This window comes from Canis aureus, chromosome 27, assembly GCF_053574225.1.
Source record: "Canis aureus isolate CA01 chromosome 27, VMU_Caureus_v.1.0, whole genome shotgun sequence".
NCBI classification, from domain to species: domain Eukaryota; kingdom Metazoa; phylum Chordata; class Mammalia; order Carnivora; family Canidae; genus Canis; species Canis aureus.
The window spans coordinates 14698442-14722366 of record NC_135637.1 but is presented as its reverse complement, the minus strand read 5'-3'; the positions used below and the strand labels follow the sequence as shown (position 1 = coordinate 14722366).

General features: G+C 48.6%; 1 protein-coding gene across 2 annotated transcripts in view; it reads left to right on the top strand.

Moving 5' to 3' along the window:
- Window positions 1-1076: 1076 nt before the first annotated feature.
- RBM19 (RNA binding motif protein 19) overlaps window positions 1077-23925 on the top strand; it is a 126877-nt gene continuing 104028 nt past the window's right edge. The window contains exons 1-13 of one of the 2 annotated variants that reach the window (XM_077875759.1): window positions 1078-1244; window positions 5086-5268; window positions 6925-7050; window positions 7811-7849; window positions 8151-8346; window positions 9480-9748; window positions 11346-11426; window positions 16902-16980; window positions 19073-19144; window positions 19841-20044; window positions 21366-21496; window positions 21879-21997; window positions 22417-22513. In XM_077875759.1, coding sequence (XP_077731885.1) covers window positions 1209-1244; window positions 5086-5268; window positions 6925-7050; window positions 7811-7849; window positions 8151-8346; window positions 9480-9748; window positions 11346-11426; window positions 16902-16980; window positions 19073-19144; window positions 19841-20044; window positions 21366-21496; window positions 21879-21997; window positions 22417-22513 — 1632 coding nt within the window. In that variant the 5' untranslated portion in view covers window positions 1078-1208. Of the gene's footprint in view, window positions 1245-5085; window positions 5290-6924; window positions 7051-7810; window positions 7850-8150; window positions 8347-9479; window positions 9749-11345; window positions 11427-16901; window positions 16981-19072; window positions 19145-19840; window positions 20045-21365; window positions 21497-21878; window positions 21998-22416; window positions 22514-23925 lie in introns of both variants that reach the window. The other variant, XM_077875760.1, reaches the window with a different exon arrangement.

The window sequence follows — 23925 nt, the reverse complement described above, 5'->3', positions numbered from 1 at the left end:
TAACCATTGGAACCTAGGAATGTGACCTTAGCTGGAAAGGGTCCTTGCAGATAGAAAGTGGATCTTGAGATGTGATCATCCTGGATTTGAGACCCAGTTAGAGAGGGGCGCCTGGGTGGCTACGTGGTTGAGCGTCTGTCTACCTTTGGTTCAGGTTGTCATCCCAGGGTCCTGGGATCGAGTCCCACGTCGGGCTCCCTGCAAGGAGCCCGCTTCTCCCCGTGCCTGTGTCTCTGCCTCTCTCTGTGTGTCCTTTGTGAATAAATAAAAATCTTTTTTTTAAAAATTTCAAAAAAAAAAAAAAAAAGGAGAGGGAAGCGGATTGGACTCACTCTGGGGGAGCGGGATGCGGGGGAGGGGAGGATGCGGTCACAAGTCAAGGGACACCTGGGGCCACCAGGAGGCGGGCCAGGCAAGGAAGGACCTTCCCCTAGAGACTACCAGAGGAGCGCAGCCCTGCTGACACCTTGATTTGGGGTTTCTTGCCTCCAGAACTGCGGAAGAACACATTTCTGCTGTTTAAAGTCACTGTATTTCTGGTAATTTGTTGCAGCAGCTGTAGGAACCCCGTGAACCTTAGAACCTAGCTCTTAACTCCATCCGTCACAGCCCTATGACTTTGAGCAAGCTGGTTGGGATCTGGTTCCCGGTCCACTCGCCGGGCAGACCAGATTTCCAGGGCACACATCCCGATATTTGCAAGCGATGCTCAGACGCTGCTCCCTGGCCTCGGGCTCCGCATCTCTGCAGGGGAGGCAAGCATCCCTGATCCATCCTCCCCTCTCAGGGCAGCTTTAGGACACACGAATAATACAGAATAGAGGAGGAGGTTGAAACGTCTTCGCAGAGTTCACCGGACTCACCCCCAGCCCCCGCCGTACCGCGGGCCACACGCAACCCCCCGCCGACCTTGGGAACCATCACCACCCCCCGCCGACTGCCGCGCTGCACGGGCTTCCCCGGGCGCCGCCCAACAGCCCGCGCCTGCGCAGAAGGCAAGCGCTCAGGCCCGCCCCTTGGGGGTGTGGCTTCCTAGGGCCGCTCCGGTTAGGCCTCGCCTGCTTCCGGAGGGAGCGTGCTGACGTCCGGAGCACGTGATCTTGTTCCGGCTCGCCAAAGATGGCGGCCCCCAGGGCGGGAGCGTGAAAGTTGCTGGTGAAAGCCGCCGCCGGTCCGCGCTGGAATCGAAGCAGCAGCGACCGTGCGCCATGTCGCGACTGATCGTTAAAAACCTCCCGAATGGGGTGAGTGCAGAGCGCGGAATCTGGCATCGGGGCCGGCCAGGAGCTGGGGACTAGGAAAGAGATGGCTGGAGGGAATGGAGGGGCTTTGGCCCTTGGGAGGATTCCGGGCGCAGTCGAAACCCAGAAGGGGCAGGGTTCTCGGCAAATCCTTATTTGACGGTCGGGAGAGGGGGTAGTGGCCGCTCAAGGTTTCACAGCCCGCCCGGAAGTACCTGGCTCCCGTCGCGACAGCTTTTTGGGGGGCACCCGTGCCCCGCGTGTGCTGAATGGCCTCCTGCAGCGCCTCGCGTTTGGTCACCGTCTGTGGCCGTTGACTCGCCACGGGGTCGGACCCTGCACTCTGTTCCTCCACCGCTCGGGGCTGGGGCAGAGGCACATGGGGAGTATTAGGGGGCGCCCCTGCCTTTGGGTCCCCACGCCCGCCCTTAGGGCCCGTGGACATAGCTGAAGACAGCCGAGCGCGTGTGCAGGGCTGGAAGTCGTTCATCCGGGAGGCGGAGGCCGGTGCCCCAGTCATGCTTGTCTCTGTTTCCCGGGAGACCGGCACAGAACCAGGCACTGGGTAGGCATGCCGTCAGAACATGCCTGCTGGAGCGGGCGAGGCAGCAGCTGCACGCGTGTGGTGTCAGGCGCCTGGAGGCGGTGGGCCCCGGTGGTTCCTCCTTCCCGATTTCATCGTGGCCTCTGTTTGGATGGAGAGCTCCCACTCCGTTGGTGGGGCCAGTAAGCTCGCTCCCCAGATATAAAATGTACCCTTTGGATGGGATGAGAGACCTTCTGGACTCCTCAGGAGCGTCTCCTGAGGAGGAGTGACGACACGAAGCTGTTTCTGCCTTATCGTGGTTTTTAACTTTTCTCTCTTGTGGGAGACCTATGACGGGATCTTAAGAATTCAAACAGTACCCCCAAGAAGAGTGCAAGCAGTATGGTAGCGTATGAAATGAGAAGCGAAGTCTTCCCTCGTGCTAGCTCCGTGCTACCCCGTCTCTCTTCAGTGACCTGTTTTTAGGACTCCTCCTAGGTATCGCTCCAGGTCTAAGTAGTGTGCTTTCTCCTCGGTGTCTTGCTCTATTTACCCCAATGACTGCTGACCCTCCCCCCATGAAAGGTGAGGAACCCGATCATCTATTCTTTCAGTCTATTATATTACTATTTTTAATTCTTCCATTATTTACCCCAAAGAGTAGACTTTCAGAATACATTATGATCCATCCGTCTGCTTTAGGCAGTGTCTCTTGATGCCTCACTTTGATGGATGAGGATTTTAGCATGGCTACCCTTTTCTTCCCCTTCACTTCCATCTCATTGGGCTTCCTCCCTTATAGGAATGACTCTCTTACCATTGTGTGTCTTGTCTGGTGAATGAAAGAATTAATTAAAAAAAAAAAAAAAAGACAGTAGTAGCAGCTAACATATGAGAGCCTACTATGTGCCAGGCGCTGTACCAGTTGCTTTCTGTAAAGTAACCCAAGTAATCCTCAGCAAAACCCTACAAAGTAGGTTCCGTTTTATTTATTTAAAGATTTTACTTATTTATTCATGAGAGACACACAGAGAGAGGCAGAGACACAGGCAGAGGGAGAGGCAGGCTCCACACAGGGAGCCCGACGTGGGACTGAGTCCCAAGACCCAGGATCACACCCTTGGCCGAAGGCAGCACCGGCCCGCTGAGCCACCTGGGCTTCCCCCAGTAGGTTCCATTTTAATGATGAAGAACCTGAGCAACAGCAAGGGAAAGTGACTTGCCTGAGGTCACACACAACTGGTAGTTCATAGAGCAGGGATCCATTGAATTGAACAGTCTATGTCTAGAATTTGCATTTCCGACCCCTACACCCTACTGTCTCTCTTTTCATGATAGCATGCACTCTTTCTTAACTCTTTCCTTACTTATTTAGCAGTAAGTACTCATTATATTGCTGACATTGTAGACAGTGGGGGATAAGACTCAATCCCCATCTATATGGCATTTACAGTCTAGCAGAGGACACCAGATCACTATGATGTAAGGAGCAGGGATGGAAGCATGACCCAGTGCTGTGTGAGCACAGAGGGCTTGGTCACCTGACCCACCCAAGGAGTTCAGGAGAGGCTTCCTGGGGGAGTTGATTGAACTGAGAATGAAGAGAAGGTAGCCCGGGTCTGCTGGGAAGATTTCATATGGGGAGACAACTCATAAAGCCTCAGAGGTGAGAAGCAGGGAAGGTTGCAAGGCATTTGACAAAAGATAGTGCTGAAGGGGTCAGTCAAGATAGATCATGGAGAATCTCACACTTTACCTTAGCTGCTTATGCTTGAGCCTTTGGCATTAGGAAGTCACCAAGAGGTTCTTGACGGAGGAATAATGGGGTCAGATTTGAGTCTGGTGGCTCCCAAGTAATGGGGAAGATGAATTCGCTGCCTTTTATGTATCTGAGCTGAGTCACAGATCTTGATTCTGTAGACCTTGGGTAGATCATTTATCCTGTATGAGCTTCATTTTCTCCTCTATAAAATGGGGATAATAATTCCAGACTCATAGGGAGATACAAAGTTTTAATGAGCAGAGTTTACTAAGAACATGCCTCAGAAAATGTGTTTTCCCTTCCTACTAGGCTGCCAAGGTCTGTAGTTTCTTGAATCTTAGACTTTATTTTAGCTACTTGTGGGGTTCTTGGTGTCCATACTGCTACCCACACACAGATCTCCCAGAAACTGGAAGACTCACCGAATTGAGGAATAAGGCTGAAGTGAGAATGGGGGGATGCCAGGGCCCAATTTCCATAATGTTGGGTCCCTTGATCGAATAATAATAATAACGTTAATAAATTAGTGTTCTAGTGCTACTGTAAGAAATTACCTCAAACTTAGTGGTTTGAACAATAAACATTTATTATCTTACAGTTTAGGAGGGGAGAAATCCTAAAATGAAGGTGTTGGCAAGGCTGCCTTCGTTTTGGAGACCCTGGGGAGAATCTGTTTCCTTGCCTTTTTTCAGCTTCTCGATGCTGCCTGTGCTTCTTGATTTTTGGCCATATTCTGAATGGTCAAAGCCAACAGCGAGGCATCTTGCAGTCTCTTTCTTTCTCTGTCTTTTAAAGTTTTTATTTATTTATTTGTGGAGAGAACATGAATGAGGGTAGGGGGGCAGAGAGAGAGAGAGAGAAGCAGACTTGTTGCTGAGCAGGAAGCTGGACATGTGGCTCAATCCCAGGACCCTGAGATCGTGACCTGAGCCGAAGGCAGAGGCTTAACTGACAGCTCCCAGGTGCCCCCTTGCAGTCTCTTTCTGTCTTCAACATCACATTGCCTTTTCCAGTCCTGACTCTCCTGCCTCTCTTGCATAATGGGACATGGACATTGGATCCGCCAGGATGATCCAGGATAACTTCCCCATCTCTAAGATCCTTAACAAAATCACATTTGTGAAATCACTTTGGCCATGTACAGTCACATGCTCACAGGTCCCAGGGATTAGGACATGGACGTGTCTCTGGGTACTTCGTTATTCCCTCTACCACAGTGAGCAAACAAGTATAACTTACCACATTCGTTCATTTGTGCATTTATTCTGACATCATCAGGTATTGGCTCTGGAGCAGCCACGGTGCTGGCCTCCTTACATCATGGGTCTCTTTATCCTCTGAACAGCCCATACCATAGGATGACTTCATTGCAGCCATTGGTGAAGTAAGCCAGGCAGTGTCTGAGCCAGAGCTGGAGCCAGCCCCACTGCAGAGCACCTGTGCCCCAGCCTTGTCTGACTTTGCCTTCAGGGAATCTCAGGGCCCTGGGTCTCCTTCCTGCCCCCTTGGCTCTGATAGCTCCTTACTCCTCCCTCACTGCGCCCCTTCTATTGTAGATGAAGGAGGACCGTTTCAGGCAGCTGTTTGCCTCCTTTGGCACGTTGACAGACTGCAGCCTGAAGTTCACCAAAGATGGCAAGTTCCGTAAGTTTGGCTTCATTGGCTTCAAGTCAGAGGAAGAGGCCCTGTCGGCACTGAACCATTTCAACAGGAGTTTTATCGACACTTCCCGGATCACGGTGAGTCAGTCTTTGCCCACTGTGACAGGGAAGCACCAGGGACCTCTGGGGAACAAAGGAGGCCTGTGTCCAGGCTGAGGAGGTGTCAGGAGAGCTTCCTGGAGGAGGAAGTCCCATCCCTGTCGCTCATGTACATTTCTATTATTTTTTTTTTAATTTTATTTATTTATGATAGGCACACAGTGAGAGAGAGAGAGAGAGAGAGAGAGAGGCAGAGACACAGGCAGAGGGAGAAGCAGGCTCCATGCACCGGGAGCCCGACGTGGGATTCGATCCCGGGTCTCCAGGATCGCGCCCTGGGCCAAAGGCAGGCGCCAAACCGCTGCGCCACCCAGGGATCCCCATTTCTATTATTTTTTAATTTTTTTTCACTCATGTACACTTAATGACTTGGTAAAACATCCGTAACGCTTTGTTGAGAAGAGAAAACCAGATGTTAGACAAGTATGTATCACGTGATCCCATTCACACAGAACCACAGTTCTTAATTTATATGTGTGTGAAACACAGAGCCATGCAGAAGGATTTTTACCAAAACATTAATTTCTCTGTTTGGGTAATAGGAATTGGTGTAAAAACATTTTTTTTCCCCCACTTTCCTTTTACTTGTCTGTTGATTTGGGTTTTGTACTTTGGGCTCTTGTCATTGCTACAGAAACAGCAGAACTCTTTTGAAAGTCTAGAAAGGGGAGTGGCCAGAAGTGCAGCCCCTTTGTGGGGGAGGAGCGTTTTGAGGGAACATGTCATCTCAGGCTTGACCTTGAGCACTTCCAGGCTTCTGAGTTGTCACCCACCTCTCATTGCCCTGGAGCAGTTCTCTGGAGCTAGCTGAGCTCCATGGGGGCCAGCTGAGCTCACTGCATGGTAATTACGGTGATTCCGGAAGCTGTTAGCTTAGCCTTGCCTCGTGCCAGACCCTGTGTCAGCCACCCTAGGGGCTAGATGGCTGAGAACTCCCACTCTAGGGCCAGCCTCTCCCCACCCCCCACCCCCCTCCCCCCACCCAGCCGTCTCCACTTTGTTACCTTCTCCCAGGGTGACTGGCTGGGGCAAGTGACTTCACATTTCCCATCTGAGAAGTGGGGAGGTCTTGGCTGCTCCCTCCTGCTGTTTGGGAGGCTCCGTGTATTCCTGCTTGACGAGGACTCCTGACTGCCTGGTGTGTGGAATTTGTTGCTAAGTGTAGTGACTGTAATGACTTTAGGGACTGGAGGCCAGTGGAGGCCAACAATTGGACAGTTAGGGTTTGAGCTGCGCAGGCTCACCTATACACGGATTTTTTTGTAAATACATTTTCTCTTATGTTTTCCTTAACGTTCTTTTTTCTAGCTTGTTGTAACGATATAGTACATAACACATATGACACACAAAATACAAGTTAATCGATTATTATGGGTAGGGCTTCCGGTCAACAGTAGACTTTTAGTAGTTAGGTTTTGGGGGAGTTGAAAGTTATGTACAGATTTTTAATTCCACAGGGAAGGGGTCAGTGCCCCTAACCCCATGTTGTTCAAGGGTCAATTATAATTTGCTTTAACTGACTCAACTAGTAAATGACAGCTGCCTTTTTCAAAAGCCCAGCTCTGAGGTGCTGAAGGGTAGCACCTGTGCTGGGCTGGTGGCAAGTGTCCTCATCACTCTCTCTCTCCTGTGCAGGTGGAGTTCTGTAAGTCATTTGGGGACCCAACAAAGCCCCGAGCCTGGAGCAAACATGCTCAGAAAACAAAACAGTCTAAGAATCCTTCAAAAGACAAAGATTTTGTCCCCACAGAACCTAAGAAAGTACGTACATGGTTACTCCCACTTGCATCCCCCAGGTCAGCAAGGCAGTCACCCCTGTGGGGGGAGGGGGGAAGGCAGGGCAGTGGGAACGGGAAGGACCAGAGACTCCCTCGCAGTTAGTTCCTCAAAGATACAGATACAATGAAACGCTGGGACACCTGCACCCCGATGTTTCTAGCAGCAATGTCCACAATAGCCAAACTGTGGAAGGAGCCTCGGTGTCCATCGAAAGATGAATGGATAAAGAAGATGTGGTCTATGTATACAATGGAGTATTCCTCAGCCATTAGAAATGACAAATACCCACCATTTGCTTCAACGTGGATGGAACTGGAGGGTATTATGCTGAGTGAAATAAGTCAGTTGGAGAAGGACAAACATTATATGGTCTCATTCATTTGGGGAATATAAATAATAGTGAAAGGGAATAGAAGGGAAGGGAGAAGAAATGGGTAGGAAATATCAGAAAGGGAGACAGAACATGAAGACTCCTAACTCTGGGAAATGAACTAGGGGTGGTGGAAGGGGAGGAGGGCAGGGGGTGGGGGTGAATTGGTGACGGGCACTGAAGGGGGCACTTGACAGGATGAGCACTGGGTGTTATTCTGTATGTTGGCAAATTGAACACCAATAAAAAATAAATTTATATTAAAAAAAAAAAAAAAGATAGTTCCTCAAGATGGCCCCTCCTCAGACAATGTCTTCTGTCCCCCCTCATTGTTCGTCTGTAATCCTCCCTGTCTGTGCCTTCTATTTGCAGGATGACAAGACAAAAAAGGTAGCAAGTGAGCTGGAGAAGGTGAGCGAGTGTGTCCTGTGGACCCAGAGGGGAGGTACCCAGGATGGCACTGGGAGGGCTGTGGCAGGCTCAGATGGAGGGAGGCAGCCTGGCAAGCAGAGACATGCCTCTCGTCTTCCCTTGCCACATCTCTGGGGCTTTTTAGTCTATTTATGTGATGACGAGTGTACCCAGCTGATCCCAGGGGTCCTCCAGAGGCTGGCAGGAGAAAGGAGCTTGGGGTAGGGGTAGTTAGAGCAGATGTCCTCGCTGAGCCTTCTCTGCCTGGTCTCCCTTCTCCCCACGTCCCTGGTGCCACCAGCTGAAGGAAGACACTGAGTTCCAGGAGTTCCTGTCAGCACACCAGAAGCGGACACAGACAGCCACTTGGGCGAATGATGCCCTGGACATCGAGCCCTTGAAAGGGAAGAGCAAGCCTCCTGCCAGTGACTACCTGAACTTTGACTCTGACTCAGGACAGGAGAGTGACGAGGAGGGAGCTGGGGAGGACCCAGAAGGTGAGGGCATCCATGTGCACCCTGTCTGCCTGAGTATGTGCCCCTGTGTGTGTCCTGGCTTGTGGATGTGACCTTGGGCCCTTTGGTGACAGACCCAGGAAATGACGTGAGACACTGTCCTCTGTGGGGGCAATTATTCAACCCAAGATATGCCCTGACCTATCCTGGTTCCAGTCAGTCAGATATTTATTGAGCTCCTGAATGCCAGGTACTACTTTGGGCATTGAGGATAGAGCACAGTGAGCAAAAGACAAAAGAATCCTGCTCTGCATGGAGCTGTCATTCTAGTTGGGGGAGAGAATACAAAATTAAGTCCACTATTTAGGATGATATTTAAAGATGAGCGCCAGGGAGAGAAAGCAAGAAAGGGGGTAGGAGGGCTCCTGGGGAAGGCCCCTGAGGTGGGGAGGGAGGCGCCTCTGTCCTGGAAGGGGCTCACAGCATAGTGTGGGAGCAGAGAGAACCTGAGCAGGTGCAGTCCAGAGTAGGAACTGCTCTGGTTGTGGGTCACTCGTAATTTTGCTTGAAGGTGAGAGAAGGGATTTAATGTGAATTTTATGCCTGGTTAAGTTTTTGTGCAAAACTGGGGTCCAGAGGGCTCACTGGGAGTTGGTGGGGTACAGCAGGGGAGAGGCAGGAAGGGGGGGATTGCAGGCCAAGGGGAGAACATGGCCAGGACACACAGGAAAGGGCAGTGCAGGTGGCTGAGGGGGCCCTGCATGGTTTGGGGTGACTGGAGAGGAGGCGCTGGAGCTGGGGGAGAAGCCAGTCAGCTCACACGTGCCTGGTGAGCATGGGTGTCCTGCAAGCGTCTGCAAACCACTGGAAAGTTTTAGGCAAGGAGTGACAATCCTGTCTGTGCTCTCAGAATAATCACATAGGCTGCAGTGGAAAGAGCAGATTGAGGAGGGCAAGTCTGGTGCAGGGCACTAGTGAGGAGCTACGGAGCTCTCTGGACTCATGTGAAATATCAGAACTCCCAACAGTTTCACCCTGATTAACGTTACATATCAGCAGACCCACGGGGGGTGTTCGGTGCGTCATGCCACTCGCGGTGGCTCCGCCATGCTCTCTGCCTTCGAGGCCTCTGCCCTCCCCTGACTGTCACTGACCCCGGCCTCCCTTTTTTGCAGACGACGATGGCCACAAACCCAGAGCAGCCGTGCAGAAGGAGCTGTCCGACATGGATTACCTAAAATCCAAGATGGTGAAGTCTGAGTCGCTGTCATCTTTGGAAGAGGAGGAGAGTGAAGACGAAGCTGTGAGCTGCGGGGAAGAGAGTGGGGCCGAGGAGGAGGCCCCTGGCGCTGCACCCACCCAGCAGGACAGAGGGAAGCCAGTGGCCGGCCCGGAGCAGAGTGCCCCATCTGAGAATGAGATACCAGGGGCAGCCCGAGCTGAGGTGTGTGTGGTGGAATGCACAGTGGCTCTTGGGAGGTGGTGGGAGGAGGGGGGACAGCTGTCCTCATCCTCACTCACCTTTCCTGAAGGCAGCTCAGCAGCCCAGCGACCTGCCTTCAGCTCTCAGCCCTGCCCTGTGCTTGCTGTGTGACATCAGGCAAGCACTTCTCCCCTCTGAGTTTATTTTCTATGTGGACTTGGACAAGCCACCTCCCTTCTGGAGCTGTGGGGTGTTAATGAGCTGCACAAGGGACCTGGGTGTAGGATGCTTTGTGCTTAGTAGCAGGGTAGGCAGGTGTGAGCCACAGTTGACCATAGTAGATGGAATGAATTGAGTACTTAACTATCTGCTGGGCTGTCATTTGTTATTAAATCTTATGACAGCTTTCTGGGGAGTGGGGGATTCTTGTCCCATTTTATAGGGAAGGAAACAGGCCTAGCAAAGGAAAGTGTGCCCAAGGTCACAGCTGGGAAGTATTGGGGTCAGGACTCAGACCAGGCCTGCTGGGCTCTGAAGTCTACATTACAGACGTGGGTGCTGCCTTTGGCGACAGCTATCTTTTCTCTGCTAGGGCATCCTCTCCCCTCAGACACGGGGCAGGTCATGTTTGGGTCCCCATCCCCTCACGTCCCTCTTCTCCACCTGGCCCTCTTCAAGGCTCCAGACATCACTGCTCTCTTTTCTTTCCTTGGCACCCTCCCTCCTTGATTTTCGGCCCCTTCTCTTTGCCACAACCTGTCCTTATCTCCTAAAAATGTGTATTTCAGAGAGGTAGTCGAGTATATGGCAAAGTCAGAGAGCTATGGGTTCAAAATCCCAGCTCCAACACAGAGTAGCCATGGGGCCAGGGTGAGGTGCTTTGCCTCATGCTGCTGATCCTCATCTAGGATGATGGCACGGCAATGGCCTCTGTGTCCGGTTTCCAAAACCCCTGTGCCTAACCATATGCTGGCATTCAAAATTTCAGAGTTCGGGAAGATACCTCAATGCCTCGTGCAGTGTATGTAGCACCCTCAGCGGGGTCTCGGGCAGCACCCCATGATCAAGCACATGTCTGTTTCCACAGCAAAACCAGAAACAACCACTTGTGCTACAAGGGGTAAAGGTAGATGTTGGTTGTCTCACATCAACTCAGCAGATTTTGCTGGTCAAGGACTTGAAGTCAGGGCAAGTTTTGTTGCCGAAGGAATTATAGAAAATTTAGATTTTTTTCAGAGCTATTTGGATTTCAGAATTATAAAGACAATCCTGAACCCATACCTCTCTAAGGTGGTTGTGAAGATTTAATAGGCTAGGAGCATTTAGAAAGTGCTTTGGACGAGTGTCTGACACAGAGTTAAGGCCTAAATCAATGGTAGCAAGTATCACGATACCTCAAAGCTCCATCCGATACACCCTGCCCCTCATAGCCTGAAGCCCCCGTTAACACACTCTTACCTCCACCTCCAGCCATTGCACATCCTTGGCAGGCATAATGCTCGTGAGCATTCCCTGGTTCACGCTGGCAGCAGGTGCCTCACTGAGATATCTGGCTCTGCCTCCTGCATCTGTACCAAGGAACTCACTGTGGCCATTTCTGTTCTTCACCATCATTCAGGCAGACAAACTGGCAAACCAAAAGGAACCTACCACCCCCTACACTGTGAAGCTGCGTGGTGCCCCATTCAATGTCACAGAGGTACGTACCAACAGTGCAAGAAGGGCAAGGAGATCCTGGGAGAATAGGAGGCTCCGCCGCATGGGGGTGGGGTGGGGTTTTAGGATTATTGAGGACTTGAACTAGAAGGGATTGGAGTCAAAAAGGTGAAGATCTCAGGTGTTGTCAGGGTCAAGAAACAGGTGGCTCTACAGAGACTGAGGAAGACTGGTGTCCTATACATGAGGAGCAGAAGATGCTCTCTGGACAATTTCTAGGGGTGCTGGGGTGCTCAGTTGGTTAAGCATCCCAACTCCTTATCAGCTCAGGCCATGATTTGAGTCCTGAGATCAAGCCCCACATCGGCTCTGTGCTCAGTGTGGAATCTGCTTGGAACTTTCTCCTTCTTTCGCTGCTCTTCTGACCCCCCCATGTTCTCTCCATCGCAAAACTAAATATATCTTTAAAAAACATTTCTTTTTTAAACATGAGCTGGTAAACACTTAGGGCTTTGTGATCAATATAGTCTCTGTTGCGACTACTCAACGCTGATGTTGTACCATTGAGGCAGCCCTAAAAGATAGGTAGACCAATAGGCATGGTTGTGTGCCAATAAATTATTGACAAAAACAGGCCATGGGCCACATTTGGCCTGCATATTGTAGTTTGCTGACTCTGGGTTTATACAGCAGAGAACTTTTTAATTTACTTCCTTGTGAAAGTAATAACAAGTTCAGCCTAGAAAATTTTTTAACAGCTAAATAAAGAGAAGTGAAATTACCTATAACTAAGATGACCATATAAAATGTCTTCCAGCTGAGTTGAGAGTGAGAGGAGTGCTAACCAGATAGGGTGCCAGAATGTAGGTCTACTTCCTGCAAGTGTAATCCCTATAGCCTACTTCCTACAAGTGTACTTCCTATAAGCCTACTTCCTACAGGCAAAATCCCTTACAGGCATACTTCCTGCAGGTTTAATTACTGTCCCAAGCAAAGTGGAGAAAATCCTCCCGCCAATCCACACACACCCCTATATCCCACTAAGTGACAACCAATAATAAATTCTGAGTATATCTTCCTAGACATTTTTTTCTTTGTATATAAACACTAACTTTTGTTTTCTAGTTTTAAAAATCATTCCTGTAGGAACTCTTTTGAACCTTTTTTCTCCTCTATTATAACAATATGTTAAAAATATCTTTGAATGTTGAATTTTCAGCTACAACATCTCTGTTCATGTTGTGTGTTATTTCTTGCTCTGAGCACATTGTAATATATACTCATCGGGTCCTATAAGGTGGAGCATAAGGGTTGTTTCCAATTTTCTGTTAATAATAACGTTAATAATGATTAATAATTCTGCTAACAGTAATGCAGTCAGCATTCCTTGAGACGAGGTGAGAAGATTTTTATTTTTTATTTATTTGTTTTTTTCTGTGAAGGTCAGTGCAGATTTTAGGCTTTGGGGACCATTTGGGGTCAGGAGCACGTTTCTTCGTTTCTTCTTTTTTTAAATACCCTTCAAAAATGTAGAAACCATTCTTAGCTCACAGGGTCATACAAAAGCAGGCTATGGGCAGTATTTGACCTGCGGGCCACAGTTTGCCAACCCTTGCTCCAAGTAAATACTTGATGCAAGGGCACACACAAACATTCTCAAGGCTTTGATACAGAGTGTCAGTTGCCCCCTGGAAGCATTGCTAATTTATACTCCCTTCAGCAGAGTATGAAAGTGCCCACTTCTGCGGATCCTGAGTATTCATCTTTTGCAATATGACAGGTGTAAATGGTGTCTCATTTTAATTTATATTTTAAATTATTGGTGGCATCGATCATTCTTTCACATTTGTAAATCACATGTACATCTCTGTTTAAAGTGCCTGGCCAGGGACACCCGGGTGACTCAGCAGTTGAGTGTCTGTCTTTGACTCTGAGTGTGATCCCGGGGACCAGGATCAAGTCACGCATGGGGCTCCTGTGGGGAGCCTGCTTCTCCCTCTGCCTATGTCTCTGCCTCTGTCTCTGTGTCTTTCATGAATAAATAAATAAAATCTTAAAAAAAAAAAAAAAAGTACCTAGCCATATCTTTGTCCTTTTTTCCCTCTTGAAGTGTTCATCTTTTTTGATAGTCTGTATATTTACTAATGTTTAAAAATTAAGCTAATCAGTTAATCCACATAGGCAGCATTTGGGTCACACCAGACTATCCAGTTAGCTGGTAAATTAGAGTCCTTCTGGAAAAAAAGAAATTCATCTAGCCACACTCTTCTGTATGTTGCATCTTCTACTTGATGGTACATCCTGGGGATCTTCCAAATTAGGACATTCTTTTTCATGATACATTATATTCTACTGTTTCAATGTGCTACACTTTAGTTTCAATACCAAACATGCAGAAAATCATGCTTTGTTTTTTTAGAGGTTTTATTTATTTATTTGAGAGAGAGCAAGAGCACTAGCAGAGGAAGGGGCAGAGGGAGAAGCAGGCTCCCCACAGAGTTGTGAGCCTGACGTGGAGCTCGATCCCAGGACCCTGAGATTATGACCTGAGCCGAAGGCACTTAACCAACTGAGCTACCCAGGTGCCCTGAAAATCATGCTTTAATTTAAAAAAAAATAAGTAGATACTAGGTGGCTTTTGCAAAATTAATTCATAAAAAAATAGTGACTTTTTCTCTCTCCGTGAACAAAAACAAAATGAAATAGAAGAAAAAGTTTGTATATAAACCAGAAAGAAAACCTACCTTTAGATAGTTTGATATTACATGTGTGTGTGTCTGTGTGTGTAGGGAGGCTTTATAGATACTCTAATAAAAATTTTATAGGTTCTATATAAAGAAAACTTTAAACAGCAGTGAGGAATTTAAAAGAATACTTACATAAAGGGAAAGCTGTACATTTTGAGAATGTAAAGATGGTAATTCTCTAATTATGGATAAATGAGTAAGTTCAGTTATAGTTCATTAGGATGGGGGCATGTCCTAGAGCATTGTGGAATATCGTGCAAGAAATAGAGCCTTTCCCTGCAAGATACTACAGCAATTAATATAGTCTGGTTCAGGCAAAGTCGTGGACAGGTTGATGGGGTAGAATAGAATCCAGATATAAACTATTTCTTATTAGCATTTACATGAGGATTATGGGGAATGTTTCATATCAATGAGGAGAGAGATTTTTTTTTCTTTAGTAATGGGACAACCTGTTAACCTTTTTGAAGAAAGAAAGAAAAAAAAAGATGGCTCTCTGCCTTACTCCTTATAGCAAGATAAACTTCAGATGTATCAAAAGCTTTAAAAAATGAGAGTATAAAAGTTATAGGAGAAAAGCATTGGTGAATTTACTTATAATATTAGACTGAAACAGGGCTCCCTGAGCCGTTTGCAGAACTTGGCCATAAGGAAAAAAATGGACTGATTGATGACACAACAGTTATAACTTCTATAAGACAGCAAGTGTCATAAAGTTGAAAGACCACAGACATTTGTAACCAAACAGCAGGCAAAATCTGGTTTCTTTACAAATAGATCGATCGATATTGGGACCTGTGACCTGACAGGAAAAGGGACCACAGGTTGGAGGTCTTCTAAGGAAGACAATTCGTATGGCCAGTATAACTGCTTGAGTTCACTCATAGTTAAAGGTCAAAACTGGAAAATTACATTTTGCAAAAATTTCAAAAGCTCAGTAATACTTTCATGCGCTCTTGGCAGAAGTGTGCAGTGCAGCTTTTTGGAGGGCAATTTGGAAGCATCAGTCAAAATTTAGAATTTCCATATGTTTGACCTAGCAATTCTAATGCGAGAAATTTGTTCTATAAGTGAATGAACCAAATACGCCAAGATTTCAGTACAAGAATATTCACTGCTCTTGTGTTAACTGTTGTATTTGTGACTTAATCTTTCAGTTTGTGTCATGTCACTTATAAACACAAAAAGCAGTAAACAGCCTTTATACTTTATCACTAGAGAAGTGGCTAAGTTGGTGGGTCTCAGCTGGGGATGGTTGGCCCCCTCTAGAGAAAACTTGGCAATATCTGGAGGGGTTTTTGATGGTTGCAGCTGAGGAGGGATGCTCCTGGCATCCAGGGGTGGAAAATAGAGATGTTGCCAAATACCCTACAATGCACAGGACAGCCCCTTACCACAGAGTGATCAGGCCCAAAATTTCCATAGTGCCCAGATTAGAAAACTCAAGGTTAACTCAGGTTTAGTTATCTTGAGTTAACTAAAGTGTGGCACATTGGAACAGTACAATATAATGTGCCATGAAAAAGAATATTCTGATACGGAAGATCCTCAGGATGTTCCATCATACATACAATGTACAGAAGACTGTATGGATAGATGAATTTCTTTCTGGAAGAAGATGCACCTTACATCGTATGCTGGATTTCTCAGTAGGCACATAAAAATGAGGAAAATATTTTTTTGGGAGAATTTGATAATTTGACATTTTAAAAAAATGGAGGTAGGAACAGGAAAAATTCACAGCTTTATTGGACTTCTTCCATTCGTTGTGTAGTGCTTGGATTTTTATGGTTGCCTGGATAGTCTAAGCTTTCCCAAAGGACTTACACCAGTACACAGATGAAAAGGGGCCTCCTACTTTCATTTTTTTTTTTTTCCTACTTTCATTTTTAATAAAAAGCTAACAAGAGTGAGCTGGGTGTTGGAATTAGGAATTTTGTTTTATTTGGCATTTGCTAACATTGTATATATCTGTGTGTTTCTGCATATATAAAAACATGTGTTTAATCATCTTCATGTCCAAAATAGAAGAGTTCAGAAAATCTGAGACCGTCTACAACAGCACTTTTTTTTTTAATTTCATATATTTTTTATTTAAATTCAATTAGCCAACATAGTACATCGTTAGTTTCAGATGTACTTTTTTTTTTTTAGTATGGATTTTTTTTAATTATTTTTTTTTAGTATGGATTTTTTTTAAATTATTTTTTTAATTATTTTTTTTATTGGAGTTCAATTTGCCAACATATAGCATAACACCCAGGGCTCATCCCATCAAGGGCCCCCCTCACTGCCCGTCACCCAGTCACCCCCACCCCCCGCCCACCTCCCTTTCTACCACTCCTAGTTTGTTTCCCAGAGTTAGGAGTCTCTCATGTTCTACAACAGCACTTTTGATTGCTGTGTCTCACCTTCATGAAGTAACATGGACAAACATTCATGCATTCATGAGAAATGGCAAAAGCAGTTAACCCCAAATATATAAAAAGGTCCTTAGGAAAAAGAGATCAGAACAATGCCTGAAAATGCCAATTGGAACATTACTATTTTATATATAGATCTGTATTTTTCACTCCTCCAACTTTTAGTTCCAAACTCATCTAAGGTAGTTTTATTTCATGTTGAAGAAAAGATTTGTGTTTAGCAGTGAGAAGCTGAAGGGTGAAACGCTGTGGAGGCCTTTCTGAATTCAGAAATTCGGCCCCTATCTCTTTGTTAGGTTGCACTTATATTAGTGAGTTGATAAAAGAGGGAAACTTCTCTTCTTGTAGAAGAACGTTCTAGAATTCCTGGCACCTCTGCGACCAGTGGCCATTCGGATAGTGAGAAATGCTCACGGAAACAAAACAGGTAAGGCCTGGGCTATTTCGGGTGGGTGTGTGGAGGCAGAGAGCAAGGATGGAAGGTTGGGCAGCTGCCTCAGGGGGGATGTTTTCAGGGCCACTGTCATATTGGTTTTGTGTCCCCTGTTTTGTGAACCCCTGTGGAGGGGTTCAAGCACTTGGGACAAGTGTCTGCCTCTGGCAGTCTCGTATGTAGCTTTCTGCTGCTCCTCTCCTCTACCCCCCCCCCCCCCCCCCCCCCAACCTCAGCCTATGCTCATGCTAGTGGATTCACCAGTTCTGTTTAAACACATGTCCCTGGGCTTGGGGCTGGCTGGGCCAAGTCTGTGGTCAGCTCTCCCAACAGGCGCACTCTGAAATGCTGCACATGGGTGGTATTGCCTCTGCTGCCCTCTCGCCCGCCTTTCCCAGTCTGATGGCCAGCCTACTTCCTAGGCTTTGGAGGGGTGGGGACCATGCTAGAAGGGAGGGTCTGAGCTTGGAGCGCTGGAATCCTACCTGTGCCTACTTGCTGGCCAGGTGGGGAGGCTGCAGGACATGGAGCAGCAGAACTGGTGCCCCTCTGAGAACTGCACCAAGGACCTCTGGCTGGGGGAGGCCAGGCAGCACTGGGCATGTAGGGTGTCCTTGGCAAGAAGATTCCTACATGGGCAGAGGGGTTGTGAACTGTGGGAGCTGACATCTGGGGAAGAAAGGGTGCCTACTTTAGGGGTGGTCTGGTCACTTTTGAGCATCTGCGTTTCCTTCCCAACTCTCTGAGCCTGAAGCCCAGTTTACCAGGCAGCTCCATTCAGCCAGTCTGTGTGTTCTTGCATACTTACCTGAGTGCAGTAAAGGAAGGGCTCTGCATCATTCCAGCGTAGCCACTTACCGGCCCTGTGACCTTGGATGAGGGACTTGGCCTCTGTTTCTCATCTGTGCTTGGGGCAGTGCTATCTTGTTACATTGCGAGGATTCAGTGAGTTAATACACAGCATTTAAAGAATGCTGAATGCCTACTGCATACTCTCTGAAAGCTGCTATTGGTGGTGGTGGTGGTAGAGGTGGTATCCCCGGTTTCCTGGTACTTTGGAGACCACAGGGTAAGCAGGGATCGGCCAAAGGGAGCAGGAAGGAGCATATTGGAGCTGTCAGGGCTAAGAAAAAAACCATATTAGAGGCTCGGGAGCTGGAGGGAGCTTGGCATGGGAACAGAATGTTTCTGAGGAGCAACAGAATGTCCCCTTGGAAGAGCCTAGACCTGGGGCCTTACTAATGATCACGGACTTCAGTGTGGATATAGGAGCCCCACAGGGGTGGGGAGGCACAGTTGGATATAGAACAGTCCCCTGGCTGGTGGGGCCCACGAGGGGCAGGTGGTCTGGGTTGGACTTTTGCAGCCATCCAGGGAAGGATCGATGGTGGGCTGGACTGGAGTGTGGCAGACAGGGAAGAGGATAGAGAATGTTTATGGAGATAGATGAGGTACTTACCTTTGGGAACAGAGAGGAAGGAGGAATCCTAGGAGGGAATGAATAAATAGCCTTATGATAGAGCCCTGGACCCGTGGGCTTTGGACCAGGTACAGCACTGCCACCTCTTAGCCATGATGCTCTGCTGCCTCACGGGGTCGAGGGCCTGTGAGTTGAAGAATGTGAGGCCTCCTGTGCTCTAGGAAACAGTCCCATATACTTGTCTGTGTGTACACTGGGGCCATCGACAGAATCATTGTTGAGATAGCCACTCAGGTGCTGAGCTGGTCACAGTACTTTAGCCTCGGCAGGTCTCCTCCAGAGAAGGCCATGGAGGGGAGGAGGTGGTTCAGGTGGGGTGAAGGTGAGGCTGGAAGGGAGCTGATGGCCTCCTGTGTTCTTGACTCCTACGATCTGACACCTTCATCTGAAAAACCAGACTTTGGGGTCCCAACACTCCCTGTAAAAAGTGTGGCTGGGGGGCGGGGGGATCAGGGAGAGTCCACCTGTATTTTGGAGACTTGGCAAAAATAGGGGTTTTCCAGCACTTTCTGCTCAGATTCCCCCAAACACCAGCGCAGTGTGGGTGTTCCTGTGTGACTTCCACCAGTGTCTGCAGATTCTACCTTTGTCATTGTTCCTTTTCAGGGTATATCTTTGTGGACTTCCGCAGTGAAGAGGAAATAAAGCAAGCTCTGAAATGCAACAGGGAATACATGGGTAAGGAACCAGCCTCTGCCTGGTTGCAAGGCTTCATTCACTCATTCATTTACTTTGTTATGTTTTTATGGAGGGTCCGTTCTGCCCAACACTGGTTTAGACCCTAGGGATACAGAAAGTGTAGTGAACTAGGATGTCAGCCTCCCAGAGGTCAGAGTAAGCTGAGATAGAGGGGGGAGAGACAGGCAATCATCAGATGGGCCTGGACTGGAGCAGGTGGATTTTAAGACAGGATTGTGCCTACTTGGGCCTCACTAAGAAAGTAACATTAGAGCAAAACCCACAAGAGTAGCAGGAGCAAGCTCTGGCTCTGGGGGCAGTGCACAGAGATTGTTCATCAACGGTATGAGGCAGGTCTCCAGGGTTGGCTGTCCTGTGAAACCTTAGCACAGGCAGAGCCAGGGAGTGTGCCCTGAGGGGTAGAGGATGCAGTATAGCATGTGGCCCAGGTAGCCAGGTAGGCTCCCCCCAGGATTGAAGCTGAATGTGCAGGAGGAGTGAGATTTGGGGAGAGGGCCCTTCCCGTTCAGGCCCATCACCAGCCCTGACCTCTACCCTGGTAATAGAACTGGGTGCCAGCACTCTTACCTTGGGTGTGGCACCTGGAAGGCAGTGAAGGAGAGTTTGGACCACCACCCAGGAGTCTCTGGCGAGTTCCAGGCCTGCCCTGGAGCCCTGATTCCTCTCCTCCTGCAGGTGGACGCTACATTGAGATATTTAGGGAAAAGAATGTCCCCACAACCAAGGGGCCCCTAAAGAATAGTGCTAAACCCTGGCAAGGCCGGACCCTTGGGGAGAACGAAGAGGAGGAGGACCTGGCCGACTCCGGGAGGCTCTTCATACGAAACCTGCCCTATACCAGCACCGAGGAGGACTTGCAGCGGCTCTTCTCCAAATTCGGTAGGGACGCTGCCTCCAGCTTAACATGCATGTGCACCTGTAGCACATAGTGTGCGAGCAGGTGGCCTGGGTTCAAGTACGGTACGCCTCCCATCAGCTCCTGACCATGGGCAGATGGTTTCCTCCTCGTCTCTGTTCTGTCACCCACAGATGGGGTTGATGGCTCCTGAGCTGCTGTGAGCACTCCCATGTCATGGACATAGGGGGTTAGCAGGGCTCCCCATGTAAGGTCGCGTCAGAGGCATCGTGTGCTGTCTGAACCCATTGGCTCCTCACTCTCACTGTCTGAACTTGGAGCAGAAAAGATTTAGAGACATTCTGCTGATCTAGTTCCTGCTAGCTGAACTCTTGCTGCTCAGTGTTTGAAGTCCAGTGGCTAGAGGCACGAACGTGACAGGGCTCCTAGGTCTGACCTCTACCACCTGAGAGCTCCACTCTCCCAACCAAGTGTCCCAAGTGGATTTGATAGCAAGGGTCATGTTTGTCACAGTCGCTGCCGTTGCTGTGTCTCAGGCGAGAATGGGAAGGCCTGAGGTTCAGCTCGGCACTCGGGGATGTGTGTGTGTGTGTGTGTGTGTGTGTGTGTGTGTGTGTGTGTAAGAGAGAGAGGTTGGGGCTGTTGAAAGGAGGTCTGGCAGCTTTGGGATCCCTCACTTCTGTTTAGAGGCCAGCTGTGGGTCGTGAGGATCTGAGCTTGCTTGAGTGGCTGTTGTGGGGGCAGGGAGGCCCCCCGGTAGGATTCTCCCAGCCTGTAGCTGTGGGTTTGCACAGCTGCCTGGGTGAGGGGATGAGCAGTGGCCTCCAGGTTTCAATGGGGGAGGACAAAGACTGGGAGGGGGACGGGCGCTCCCTGGTGTTGAACACCAAGGCCAGTTCAGAAAAGCTGTACCCAGCACACACCTCTAGGGCACTAACTGTGGGACAGGCGCTGTTCAGTACATACAGGTACTGACTCATTCATGGATGTGCTGACACCTGCCCTGTGAGTTAGGCCCTCTTAGGATGCCATCATACAGAGGAGAAACTGAGGCACGTGGAGGCTGGTAGTCTGGCCCCCGGCCACATGTGTGGTAGATGTTGGAGGCAGGATCCAGCCCAGGCACCTGTACTTTTAAGTAGACACATAAAGGATTGCGGAAGGCCACTCTTGACCTTTGAGGTAGTCTCACAGCAACTGCTTGCCACCTTGTTCCGTGGGCTAGGTGGCCATGACCATCCTGGAAAGAGCAGCTCTTATGTGTTAAAACCCATCGCCAGATGGGTGCCCAGCACTCAGGCCCAGCCCCAGTCCCTGAGATACTGACACCTGTCCTGTTCTCAGGTCCCCTGTCTGAGCTTCATTACCCCATCGACAGCCTGACCAAGAAGCCCAAGGGCTTTGCCTTCGTCACCTTCATGTTTCCCGAGCATGCTGTGAGGGCCTACGCTGAAGTGGACGGGCAGGTGTTCCAGGTGACTGCTCAGGGTTGGCGGACCATGGCTAGTCCCAGGTGATGGGGAGAGGAAGTGAGCCTACATGTATGGGAGCCCACATTTCTAAGCAAATGCACATGGAGTGTGAAGCCACCACCTTATAGAAGCTGGTGAAGGGTAGCTCTCCGAAGGCAGGGCCCTTCAGCACCTAGGACAGCACCTGGCACATAGATGCTCAGACTCTTTGTCAAATGAGCAAATAGGCTCTATGTTCCCAGAAATACCACTTGGGAGAGAAACTAGAAGAAGAGTTTGGACCTGGTCATTTTAAACAGCCATAGTAGGATATAAGAAACTCTTCTTTTTTTTCTAGTGTTACCTCCCCCTTCCTCACTACTCCCTTTTTATCATCCCCCTCCAGGGCAGGATGCTCCATGTGTTACCATCCACCATCAAGAAAGAAGCCAGTGAGGACACTGATACCCAAGGATCATCTTATAAGAAGAAGAAAGAATCTAAAGACAAAGCCAACAGCTCCAGGTCCTTACCAGCCTCTGGGCCCCACCCCTCCAGCTGACCGCGTGCTCTGGTTCCTTGGGTTCACCTCTCATCCATGACCTTGCTGAGCTCCACTTTCCTTTTCTGCTTAATGGGGGAGGGATCACAGTGGTGCCTTACTTTCTTGATATTGTAAGAATTAAATGAGTTAATATAAGCAAAGTGCTTAGTGCACAAAATTAGTGCTTGTCAAATGTAAATGTCAAGGATCACATCATCATTGCTGACATCTCCAGGCCCTGGGTACTTGGCCTGCGCTAGGTAAGTTGGCAGGAGGAGAAGTCTTTGGGGCTTAGAAGGACGGATGATGATGAGCTTATTTCTTTGATGTTTTGCATCTGAGAAAATACTCTGCTCATTCAGCCTTGGTCTGACTTCCCTGTTCTGCCTCTGCCTCTCAGCTCTCACAACTGGAACACGCTGTTCATGGGCCCAAACGCTGTGGCCGACGCCATTGCACAGAAGTATAATGCTACCAAGAGTCAAGTGTTTGACCATGTGAGTGGACATCCCGTCTGACATGCCTGGCTCTGGGCCAATCACAAGGGCAGAAGGAGCAGGGGAGGGACCATTGTTCTGGGGTCATTTATAAGCCCTGGGCCTCAGGCTGAAGGTGTGACCATCCTTGGGGTCTTCTCTGGAAGTACCCTGTCCACACTCCAGGCCTGCTTCTACTGGGCTTGTGTGGAGCCAAGTCAGAGAGACTCACCTGGGCAGTGCTCCTCACCACAGCCCATTGAGCGAGGTGCTCTTGCTGTCCCACTTTCCAGATGAGGAAACTGAGGCCTAGGGACACACAACAACTTGCCCAGGGTGACACACTTGGAAAAAGGCAGAGATGGGATGACACCAGGTCTGACCATGGTGCCTGTGCCCTGAACCCTGTCACACACTTCTCCAACGGTTGTTGCAGCCAGTCCCTTGCCTGGGGCAGCCACAGTCTTTGAAATGAGGAAAGAGGAGTCTGCCTCTCTTCCTGTCAAAGTTAAACTCAATTCCTGCTGACTTTTCCCATCCAGCTCTCCAGCCTCCTCAGATCACACAGCTTCTTTAAAATGCATGTGTCTTTAGTTACACCATTGCTAAGTCCATCTTAGGCAAAACCTCGGAGTATGTTTTCCATCCAGTCAGCAGAGGATAGCCATGGTTTTGGTCCATAAACTGCTGACCCATTGTCATTTACTCCTGCCCAGCACTCATAAAGTCCACATTGTTCATTAGAACTAGAATATGTGCCCCATGTGTATTTGCAGACATTGTAGTGGCCACGTTTCTTAAAAAGCAGAAAGAAACAGGCGAGATTCATTTTGTATTCTGTTTTATTTAATTCAGTATAGCCAAAGCATAGTCAAGATATCATTTCAATGTAATACACAATATAAAAGATGACAAGATATTTTGCTTTTTTTTTTCCATCATAAAGTATTTGAAATCCAGTGCATGTTTTATACTCTGAGCACTTTTTGATTCAGGTGTGCCACATTTCATGTGTTAAGTGGCCAGATGTGGCTCATGGCTACCATGTTGGGCAGCTCAGCTCCAGGCCTTAGCCAGTTAGGCAGTGTGCAGCCATTTCAGATCCCTCACATACCCCACACAGAAAGTCTTGTTCTTTTAGAGGCTTCCAGAGAAGGAAGACACTGGCTCGTAAACAAGCACAGCATGCCAGTGATGGCAAGGAACCTTAACCTGAACAGCAGGCAGGGTGTGAGAATGAGGGTCACTAGTCAGAGTAACCTCTAAGCAGAAATTGAATGGAAGGGAGGGATCATGGGGTACGCACCAGGCAGAAGTCAATGGATGCAGAGGCCCAAGGTGGGGATGAGGTTGGCCTGCTTGGCTGGAATGGAGGGTGAGAAATGAAGTTGGAGAGGTAGATCCAGGGTTCCTGATTTACTGGGAGAGACACA